Below are 12,209 nucleotides of genomic sequence, written 5' to 3'. Positions count from 1 at the left end.
TTTGTTGCTTTTCTTGCAAGGTTCTCAATGGGATTCACCGGGTCCTTTTTTGTATGTGTCCCTATTGTGGGTTATTACCAGTTATGTATATTTTTGGCCCAGTGTGATGCCTCTTCACTTAGATAGAGCAGCGAGACTTACACAGCTGCATTATGTTATGGTTTGAACCGTGCCACATACATGACCTCTCCTAATACGTGGAGCGCAGGCTTGCAGTTCAGATGTCTGTCTTGCAATGTAAGAGGGCTATCAAACCCTAGGAAAGGGCGTCAAAGAGAACTGCGAAACAAACTGTTTGGTCAAACTCGCATGCTGTTACATTTATTGTAGATGTTATGTGAACACGTTATACCTGATATTACCGTTTGAGTTGAATTTATGACTAATGATGCATAAAGTTGGAAGATCTGAAACCATGCCTTTCAATGGATACTTCATGTGTTTTTGTTCACTACAAATCTTCATAAAGAATTAAAGAAAATAACTTTGCATAAATTAAGTAAACCTTAAAAAAGGTGTTCTTTCAAATGCTATTTCTCATCTAATTTAGCAAGTAAAACCAAAATGAAGTTGTCATGTCACTGAAGGACTGCAGTACAATTTGACCTTTGTAAAACATAGTGCTCAGTACTGATTCACTCATGTAGAAGCAGCACTTAACATGTTATGTTAACAAGGAAGGCACACATAGGTGTAATATTTGATATAGGTGATACGACCAAATTTAAACTGTAGTTTTAACTATATAGGGTATAAACTATATAATCTGGTAGAAATTGCAAACAACCAAGGTAGTTTTAACTAAACCACAGATAGCTTTGGTAGGCTAGTCAGAACCACAATGGCCACAACCAGGGCTGTCTGTACACTTTGTGTGGCATTACAACAGTTTAATGGCAAAAATAGCTTCCAGTTTACACCTCGGTATGATTCTGCTTTATTCCCTGTAACACATGTAATGCATGACTTAAAAGCGCAAAAATAACATGTAAACACTAATATTTAAAGTTATATGCCCTTCACCAACCTCACCAGAAATCAGACTCACAGAGTGACCATATGTTATGTTATGTTATGTTAATTTCGATTTATATAGCGCCGAATCACCGACAGGTCTCTTAGCGCTTGCTTTGGGAACCCGTCCTGGCTTTTCCCTGCGAGATAACCCCTACTGGACATCCCCATACTCAAAATGGCAAGTGGTTTATGGGAATGACCTTAACACAACACACACTGCCTGGCTAAAAAGTCCCCCCATGGTTGTCAGAAAGACGTTAGCTCTGCAAAAATTCTATGGCTCTCACTAGACAGGCCTATTAACTCCCACAATGAATCCATATATTTAATCTCTTCAAAATACCTTGACCGTTATTCAGTGCATCTTCACAATTAAGTCAAATGGTGAATCCTTTTCCCAAGTGGAAACTGGCTTTTAACAAAAGGGCCCCACCAATCATTCTGACCACCCACACCTTGAAATCATTCTCTATATCGTCTAGAAACTCTGCTGTATTCACTCACGAAGGCCCATGTTTCCATGTGTATGTTAACCCTTTTGTTTCATACGATGGTGAAACTTGCTGCTGCAGCAGGCTTTAACTAAATTCCATGCCATCCTTAAAAACACACAATGTTTGCAACAGAAGATTTGCAGAAAATATGTATTTTCAGCATCCCCACTTTGACCTGTTGTTGCATCCTACATAAACATTCCCAGAAAATCTTTTCACTTTAATTCCTTTTCTAGACAGTCACGTTGTCTTCTGTTTCATTCTATCTGGTCTAAATAGTCTCAATTGTCCCAGATGTGCGTCAGTGTTTTATTGGACTGATTAGATAGGGTTGGTTTGCTCATGTGCAGGGTAGGGGTGGGAAGACGAGAAACCTGAATTCTGATATGTTAATGGCGTTTTCTAAAAAATTGGAATATTAGTGGGGGTGGTTGACAACTCACCTCAAATAACCTGAGCTCAACTCCCTAGTAGCTATGGCAAAGAGAAGAGAGGCTTAACTTAGGGCAATGTGTAGTATTTAAGTAGCACCGCTATAGTTAAGTCAAAACATGAATCAATAAAAATCCCAAAGGGAATTACAAACAAATGTAAAACAAAATGACAACATTCCAATATGGAGAACCAGGAATATGATTTTTTTTAGAGGTTTTTAGTAGATAAGAGGCAAAAAACAGAAAGCACTGATGATAGTCAATGGTCGTGATGGGCTCAATTTGAGGCTGACCGAGATGGAGCATGGGTCAGATACATCAACCAGGTTCGTCTTGGACAATATGTTGCCTTCTGACTTAGTCTTTTAGGTCCCAATCCACCAAAGGAGTATACTTCTAAAGACCCCCAGCATCTCAGGGGAGTAACTTATAGACTCCATGTCAAGGAGAGGCAAACAGCAGGGTCAAGTTCAGGTCCAGTTGCCACCGTTCAGCTGGGTATTTCCAGGAAAAGTACTCTTGTAGCTTGTTGTACCCCACTAGCCTAAACCGTTGGGCAGCCTTTTAACTCTTGAAGTCCACTTCGTTGTCCCTGGTGCAATAGGGAGCAGATCAAGTCCTTCAGACTCTTCTTAGGCCACACACAGCAGGTCCAGTCCTCTTCTGTAAAGACTGTAATTACTAAAAGGGGAAGGTGAAAACATATAAGACAGCCTATTCAAAAAACCTATAAAATACTAGGAACTTTAACAGAGAGTTTTGGTCCGACAATCAAATGCACGCTGATACAGCTGCAACATAACTGTGCCTACTGCACAACCTTGCTTGGCCAACAAAAGCACATCCGAAATATGTGTCATCATGAGATCAATACATCCCTGCATTCCAAATCTGTTCCGCCATCCAACGTAAACAGACTTCACAAAGGACAGCCATGCCAAAAAGAGAACATCTACCATCTCCAACAGGAGATTAAATGAGCTCTGGTGCTCCTGCTCAATCTCCAGGCAAGAAGGTGGAGACTCTGGGCGTTGGGATGAAGTACCTGTCCCTTTGACTGGGAGAGGAGTTCCGTTCTAAGTGGCAGATGAATGGGGGAAAACGGAGATAGTCGCAGAAAGTCTGCATACCCTTCTCAGCCAATCTGAGGCAATAAGAATGACTTGAGTGCGGTCTAGGCGTAGCTACTTCAGCCATCAACGAATCAAAGGTATTGAGAGAAATGCTTAGTGCAGTGGAAAATACCCTGGGCTTCCTGCAACTGAACCTGGAGGACACAGAACTAGGAGTAATAGGCATTTACTTGTGTAGCAAAGAGATTTACTAGGGGTGTGGGATCAGAGGACAAAGATGATCTCTTCCACCTTTAGGTGGAGGCACTACTCTCAGTTGGCAAGATGAATATTACCCCTCATGTTCTGGGAGCATGCCAGATGGTTGGTGACCAGCCAGAGCTTTTGTGTCTAAGCACAGGCCCACAGCCACAGAGCTTTCAGACAAAAATTCTGAGAGGCAACACCTCCCTGCTGTTCACATACCATATTTGAGTAATGCTGTCCTTCAAGCTCTGAACAGATTAACGGCAAAAGGAGGTTGAAGTCCTTGAGGGTCAGAAAAATCACCCACAGTTGGAGCAAGTTGATGCATAATCTTTGCTCCTCAGTAGACCGGAGGCCTCTGAATTCAAGCTCCTAAGGGTAGCAGCCCCACACTAAGGGATAACAATCCATCACTACCAATGCCACTGCTAACAGTGGCCAAAAGAACTTCCCAAAAGACAGGTTCTCCTCTGCTGACCGCGACAGGGAATCTGTTGTAGTGCCAGGGGGGAGCTTGATAACATCTGTCTGATCACACCTATGTTGAAACCACTGCAGAAGGAGGGCTCATTGGAGAGCCCACACATGCCTGCATGCTTGTGCGACCAACAGCATGCAATAAGCCAGCAGTTGCAGGTTTTGCTTTAGTTATCACATAAAGCAGAACAAGCTGAGATCTGGCAGAAGTCTGTTCACAGTACAACATCCAGCACCAGCACCAATGGAGCAGAGGCTAGAGCAGAGGGTGGCATTGAGTACAACAATATTGGCAGAGCCTGCAGCAAAGGTTTCAAGGTGAAGCCTGGTGCTAAGTTAGACTGAACGGAACCTGGGGAAAGGATCTACTGGCAGAAGTCCATTTGAGGTACCCTATAGGTTTTTGAGGACAGAGGGAACAAGGAACTGTCCATAATAATTGCAATAATTACTCCCTAAAGGCAACAATCTGCTACAAAGTCAACAATGGCCTTGGAAATTCAAGGCGCATTGACATCGGGTGACATCTTATCCTTTGAGTGCTGTCTTCTCCCTGGTGTGGAAATGACATAAAAGGGTGTGGAAATGAAATAAAAGGGTTTCAAGCCCCACATGGATGGCTGGCTGTCTTATGCTTTCACTGAGACTCATCTTTTGAATTTTGCCTATCAGTATCAGCTGTACGAACAGACTTGAGACCTCAAACAGGACCAGCTCAGCTTCCTATGCTCAGCAACTTATTGCTTGGCTTTGAGCTTCCTGATCACATTCGGATGTGTTGAAGGCCTTTGAGTATTGTTTAGATCCTAGACATTAAGAGACAGCATTTTTGAAACTGACATCTGCTTCCTACAATGCATAGCAGTACCTAAACCCTGTAGCTCTAGGGAGAAACATCCCTGTTCACAATCAAGGAAATAAAATACTTTTGTGAAATTGGTAAAAACATAGCAAAAGGTGGTAGGAGAGCTCCAGAATCATGTGGAGATGTGAACTACACAGATGGAGGGCCTCTTGGCTCTGTTGAGTCAGAAGATGTGTATAAGTTAGAGGGAAAAAAGGGGGGGGGGTTCAAACAACTCGGGAGACACCAGTGATTGACTGGTCAAGTATTTATTTGGTTCACGCAAGGAACACCAATATATCAACACATATACAACCAATGGAACACAGTCCTTCAGTCTTTTGTTGGTTTCTGAGTTTGGACTCGTCTCCTCCAATGGTCGAGATACCGGTTCCAGGAATCCAGAGTTAGCTCGGGAGAAACCAAAAGAAAAAGAAAAGGAAGGATTTGTCAGTCGTTATTGCCGAGTTCCGAGTCTTTGGGGCAGGGGGGGCCAAGTGAGGGGACTTTCACCGATCCGAACCAGAGATGTGGAGCACACAGTCACAAAGCGGTTTCCTCCCCCTATTTAGTCTGCCCACCCCGTGGTACAACAAAACTCAGGGAGGCGCTGACGTACCTGTACTAGCCACCCTCCTTCTCCTGGAGTGTGGCAGGCCGTTGCGCGTTGTCGGGCTTCTCAGAGGCTTTCTTTTGGAACTGCTTCGAGATGCGGGTCCGTCGGGTCGACGTCGTCTCTGCAGCGTCTCCTTCCAGACGCGAGCTCGTTTGGCGTTTCTCCGTCGTCTCCGCATCTTCCTCTTCGTACTGCCGGACGCCGCTCCGAATAGTTGGTTTCTCTTTCAAAGTTCCAGAGCCTCCTGATAGGCTCTCCGAGCCTGACGTCACGCCGGCGTATTCCTCCCCGTGAGGTAAATTAAAGGGGCCAGATCCGTCTTGTACCGGTGTTAGCAGGACAAGGTTGTTATTAAAAATCCAGGAGTCCTGTTCTTCGATTCCTCCTGACAATCTGCCAGAGTCGGAGGATAGCTATGTGGAACTTTTTGACCTGGAGCAGCGTGGTGGAAGGCCCCAGTTATAGCTTTTCATTGTCATTGAGGGAGGGTGATGAAAGCTGGCCTTGGAAGTTGCTGCAGACTAATGTGCAGACTGAGGCTTACCTGGGAAATGTACTGAGCACAGTAGATTTAACAAATGTAAAAAAAAAATCATAAGCTAAAGCCCAGTGATACAGCAATAACAAAAGTGTGTTAATGTAATTTAATTCAGGGAACTAGAGGCATTTCCTACATACATAAACAAGGGAAATATAATGACTAAAAACAACTAAGGATCAGGTTCAATGGCCGATATTGGGGGCAGAAACAGACAGATCTGAGCAACATTCTATATGCTGATTTTATGGCCTAGCTGACTTCATGCTACTCATACAATTCATCCAGTTCCAGCATTAGGTGGAACACTATTCCACCAAATTGCCAATTACATGTAATCAGCCAAATGATTACTGAATCATATTGTAAATCAAAATGTGTCTGCCTTACTCTTACCAGAAGTGATAGTGTTTGTATGTGCATGGAAGCAAGCCTCATGAAAAAGGAGCCCTCAACCTAAAGGGCTTAAGAATTTCTGTAGCTTGTTTTATGAATGCCTAATTTGTCAGCCGTTCACAGCAAGACATACAATATTTTTCTTACCTCTGTATAATTTTCAAAACAGTGGATATAAAACGGGAATCAGCATACATTTTGTAACTCCTACATCAAAACACAGCGCAGCAAACTGCATAACGAAAATATACTTGCCTTTTTGATGAGTTGAGTGTCGAGTCCGTTTTCCTTGACTGACTGACAAATAGCAAACAGGGCCTGCTTTTCACAAATGGGACTGCAACACATAATCACAGATACCAACATCAACAATGTAGCTTTTCTATTGCACTCTTCATCTGGGAAATCCTCCGAAATTGCACCGCCTTGAGACTTCTTCAAAAAAGAAGAAAATACAAATGTAACAATGTCAACAGAACATTTCATGAAATTCGAAAAAGGCTTGCAAATGCACAGAATAAATAAGCAACCAGGTTTAATCTCTTCCTTGTATCATTTCTAACTAAAAAGTAAGTACCTTAAGACAGTCCTGTTGGATTCAGGTTATCATCGCTTTAGTAGGACTTTTCATACGATTATAATGCCAGAATGACCCAAAAGTGGCAGTAAAGAAACAGGGTGTACTGTTTGCGCCAAGACTTAATCTAGCAGTTATCCTAACATCATGGAATGAGGCATGTTCCATATACATCACACATCCCCTTCATCTGCAAAGCCCTTTCCAATGGATAATATAATTTACTCTCAGATCTGCTTGCACCAGGCACACCTTTATCTCCATTTTGAAATATTTACCTGTTACAGTCCCTTCTCTTCATGCACTATAGCCTTATCAAGAAACCAGGGCTGGCAGGTCTTGAAGTTCTTTCATGTTGAGGGAAATGCCTCCTTATAGATGAATGTATAAGGCAAAGAGTTTTAAATGGGACTCCTGAATCAGGCACGGTGTACAACTCTAATGGCTATAGATGTAGACTGTAAAACACATTGCTGTAATGAGCTAAGCAGCAGCATGTCAGACTTGTGTCCTTTACTTATCTTTCTTCAGAGATGTACCCCATCTACTTCAAGATCATATTGCAACTGCCAGTCCTTATTCTAGGCTCTTTTCCTGCAAGAAGTACTTATTGACCCATTGTAGGCCCCAGGCAATGCAGGCATCTTCAGCTGAGGTAATGATTAACCCTACTCTTTTACGTAATCACTTATCACCCATGTATTGACATACTATTAAGGCAGTGGATATTTATGCCAACACACAGCAGTCATTTGCAACCTCTTCTTTTTAGCCATTCTGTCCGGTCACTTGTGGCAATTCTATATACATCATTTTTTTGTTCAGTCTCTGCCCTTTGGTCATCACCCTATGTTTCCTTTTGATGTATACTTTTGTGGAGTCATTCTACCCAAAACTATGTGGTAATTCTTCCTCTTTAGCACCATGCAGTTATTTCCTCACGGTTACCCCTTTTTTGGTCATTCTCTCACACTCTATTGAGATCGCGGTCTTCTGTTCACCATACAGCTGCCTGCTATAATCTGTTCCAGATCTCAGTACTGGTATCCCCTTGTTACTTCGTTAAATTGCACTCCATTACTGTTATCAGGTTAGAAACCTTCTCCAGCCTTCCATACAACCTGAAGTGTCTGTAACTTTAAGAAATAATTATGTCTCACTGTTAATCACTTTTAGTTTTAAATGTTGCATATATTATTTTAGTAATTATTAATTTAATTCATTAAATGGGTTTACATATTTTAACAATTCTTATCTGTCTACATGCACGGTTCACCTGTTTTGGGTGAAAAGATGGGATGCATCATTGTGAGTAAAGAATGATGCCTGCCAAACTACTCTGGGTTGCAGCCTGAAATGTGAATGTCAGCAGATGATGGAAAAATGAATATGCAGCCCACTGAAAGTAATCTATGTGGAAAAAGCTTGTGCCATCCGCTTCACTGCTGGGTAAGTTTCCTTCATGGGCATCTTCCAGCATCTTGGATGTCAATATCAACGACTTTCGTTGTTCATACTCCTCCTTTTCTTTAGAATAATCATTTAAAACCCATCACAACTTTTACTATAGACTCTGACTCTGGTTAAACGAACTTCCACAAGTTGCAATTCACTTCTTATCTGAGGCTTAGACTATGGGTGAAAAACTAAGCTTAAACAAGCATTTTCAATTTAATAGGTCTCGCAATTGCAAGATTTTAAGCTATTGGCATTGTAAATGATAATGCATTTCATTTATGTGTTTTTCTTAGATACATTTATATAAAAGGCATTGTCAATTCTAATGCTAATATCTCAAACTCTTGCAAATGTGAGACCACCTTAATGGTGGCTGCGCCCCTTTTTTTAGACGCTGCTCGTTTATTCAGGTTACAGTGAGCAGCATCTAAAGAAAGGGGCACAGCCAACATTAAAGTGAAAGCGCGTATGGTGCGCTTTTACACAAAGTGTAAAAATAAATAAAGAAAGAAAGCTTTTGTAGCACGGCTGCTAGAGTGATGACGGCTGATAGCCAGAAACCGGTCCCAGGATGCTTGTTTCCGGTCCAGGGAAGACATGGCTTGGCAGTTTGGGCTGGACTGTTCCCATGAGGCACAGGGTCAGACTGATTAGCATATGGCCATGTCTGAACTAGGGTGGCAGAGTGAGCTAAAGGATGATGATTGATTAAACTCAGATCAGTTGACTGGGGGTGAGTGCTTGCAATATTCAACACTCCGTCCACCATCCCCTTTGGTTTTGCTTTGTTCGCCCTAAGTTGGCAGGGTATGCCCAGACGTGGGTCCCTTGCTCACTTTGCCACTGGATTCAAGCTAGCCTGGCTGATGACGGCTAGTTAGCCAGAAATCGGTCCCAGGATGCTTGTTTCCGGTCCAGCGAAGACATGGCTTGACAGTTCGGGCTGGACTGTTCCCATGAGGCACAGGGTCAGACTGATTTGTATATGGCCATGTCTGAACCGGGGTGGCTGAGTGAGCTAAAGAATAATGATGGATTAAACCCAGATCAGTTGACTGGGGGTGAATGCTTGCAATGTTCAACACTCCGCCAATCATCCCCTTTGGTTTTGATGGAGTAAAAGTGGTGGCGCTGTAAGTTAAATAAATAAACAAGTGTAGCTGCTGAAGTGAAAGCGCCCGCGCTGTAAATTAAATAAATAAGTGCGGCAACTAAAGTGAAAGCGGACCGTGCCGTAAATTAAATCATTAAATAAGCATGGCCACTATAGTTAAAGTAGACGTGCTGGAAAAATATACATGACTAATAACAATATAAAAGGTGGCGGTGTTCTGAGACGTCATGGGGGGAATAGGGAAGATCATTAAAGAAAAAAGTGCTCTCCGACTAGATAAAGCAGACTGTGTGACAACACAAGTAAAAGTCCAGTCGTTATGGGACGTTACAAATGCAGACAAGGCGGTACCAAGGAGGGACTACTAAGCCTATTCACAAATGAAAAGCAACGATTTTGAAAGGACAGTAACAAGAGCCAATTGAAAAGATGGGCTGGAAATAGACGGAACTTCTATGCCAAGCTCGACTTAAAAAGGACAGCACTTTGCAGCTGGCAATAATGATGTAATTTTGACTTGAAAGGGGGAAAATACAATAAAATATTGGCTTAATGCATAAAGAGGGAACTGCCATCTTTCCAAATCATTACTGTTTTGGTGAATATTCTAAACCAGGCTTCTCCAAGGAGTGGCTCGTGAGCTACTGGTAGCTCTCTAGCTACCTATAAGTAGCTTGCATGTGTGCAGCTCACCCTGTTAAAATTTGAAGCTTTTATTTTGTTGAATCAATATATGTATTCCAAAACTGAAAAACGTGCAGTCGAGATGGAAATGTGTGTATTTTCAAGCTCATAAGGTGATGCTTGGAGAAAAATGTTTGAATTTCCAAAATGTATTTAAAGCGGATATTTGAGTGATAACTAATGCAGGATGGTAGAGCCTTATTGCGTATATTACATTGGTGCCAGGGGTATTCCAAGGAAGGCTGTCAACTTTTAGCCATGCAGAGGCTTTCTAGATCGATAAAACCTTTTTTACATCACTACTGGCAACTATGTCTAGGAACTGTATTTACCACTTCTAGTAATATTGCATTGGGTGGCCACTGATATAATTTTGTGTGATGTGCTCGCTGTTACAACATTAATGATTTTAGTAGCTCTGGATGATTTTCATTGAACATAAGTAGCTCTTATTAAAGAAAAGGCTGGACAAAACCATTCACCGTGTAGCGGCAGGCTTATACCCTAGTGATCAGAGTTTGACCACGCTGTGCAATGCTTTTGCCATCCTAACAAAATTTCTCTTTTCACCAGCTTCAGCAACCATCACAAAGTGTCATTTCTGGAATGCCCATAACCATGACGGCAGGTGCATTTTACGTGTGAGTTCTGTTTTAACAGATTCATGTACTAAGCTCCACGCTTCATACCTCTATTCTCTAGAAGATCATGTATGATGCTTGTTACATTAGGTGTTAATGCACAAGTTACAACTTGTGTAACGATATATCTGTAAGAGACATTACCAGTTAGTGATAGATTCCTTACCTTATAATATCCCCAGGCATCATACTGGATCCGGAAAGTTTTGCTTAGCAGTACCCCTGCGTGTCAGTAAGTGGCATCCTGCGGCTCTGCGTCCGTCACTGTCATCGTCAGCGCTGAGATGGTACTTAGGTGCCACCCATGCGCGCTTACGTCAGTTCTGTACACACCGCTCCGCACCAGTAACGCACATCCATGCAAGACACTGAACATTGGTGCATACAACTAGGGCCCTGAGAGAGTTGACCTTAACCCTAGTAATCAGTTCACAGAACGGGGAGGATGGGTGGGGCGGTAAGGAATCTATCACTAACTAATGTCTCTTACAGATATATCGTTACACAAGTAGTAACTTGTGCATCTGAAAGAGACACGTTAGTGATAGATTCCTTACCTTAAAATAGATACCCCAGCAATACCAACCCCGGTGGTGGGTCTGCGAACAAGATTAAACCAGAAAGTTACGGAGCACAGAACGGCCAAAGAAGCCGTCCCTCCGGACTTGATTGTCAAGGCAGTAGTGCTTGGTAAATGTGTGCAGCGAGGCCCACATAGCTGCCTGACAAATGTCCTGCAAGGGAACGCCGCGTCCCAAGGCAGTACTGGCTACCGTTGGCCTGGTGGAATGGGCGCGCAGTCACACAGGAGGCTCCTTCTTGGCCAAGGAGTAACATACTTTGATGCACAGAATGACCCACCAGGAGATGGTCAGTTTGTGCACGGCCCGACATTTTTGGGCGATCATATAGCCAACAATGAGCTGATCATCCACCCAGAACTGCTGTGTACGCTGAAGATAGAATGTGAGTACACGTTTTGGGTCCAGACGGTGGAGTCTCTCCTCCTCTCTGGAAGGATGAAGAGGCGGACAGAAGGTGGGCAAAGCGTTGTCTGCCCGATGTGGAAGGGCGTGACAACCTTTGGCAAGAAAGAAGGACGGGTCCTGAGAACCACCTTGTCCGGATGAATTGAAAGGAAAGGAGGTTTGGAAGAAAGAGCCTGGAGCTCACTCACTCTTCTGGCAGAGGTGATAGCTACCAGGAAAGCCGTCTTTAAAGTGAGAAGACGTAAGGGACAGTTTTGAAGGGGCTCAAAGGGAGCGCACATCAAATAAGTCAAAACAAGATTCAAGTCCCACTGAGGCATTATGAAAGGCACGGGAGGAAACGTGTGTGTAATACCTTTGAGGAAACGGTTAACAACCGGGGACTTCAAAAGGGAAGGCTGATCAGGAAGCCGCAGAAAGGCAGAGATGGCAGAAAGATAACCTTTGAGAGTGCCAAGAGCAGAGCCCTGCTGAGCCAAAGACAAGAGAAACAGAAGAACCTCAGAAAGAGGCGCAGAAAGGGGATCGACAGCCTCTGCTGTGCACCATGCCACAAATTTGTTCCATCGGCAGATGTATACTGTTTTAGTGTAGGAATGCCTTGCTGCGAG

General features: G+C 43.1%; 1 protein-coding gene across 1 annotated transcript in view; it reads right to left on the bottom strand.

Annotated features, from left to right (window-relative positions):
- The window catches only part of ATM (ATM serine/threonine kinase), a 1,424,234-nt gene that overhangs the window by 944,566 nt on the left and 467,459 nt on the right, over positions 1 to 12,209 (bottom strand). The window contains exon 24 of the mRNA XM_078657051.1: positions 6,391 to 6,570. Coding sequence (XP_078513177.1) covers positions 6,391 to 6,570 — 180 coding nt within the window. The remainder of the gene's footprint in view (positions 1 to 6,390; positions 6,571 to 12,209) is intronic.

The sequence above is a fragment of the Lissotriton helveticus genome, chromosome 8 (assembly GCF_964261635.1).
Source record: "Lissotriton helveticus chromosome 8, aLisHel1.1, whole genome shotgun sequence".
NCBI lineage: Eukaryota > Metazoa > Chordata > Amphibia > Caudata > Salamandridae > Lissotriton > Lissotriton helveticus.
The sequence above is the reverse complement of the archived record's forward strand: the minus strand, read 5'-3'. Positions and strand labels throughout refer to the sequence as shown.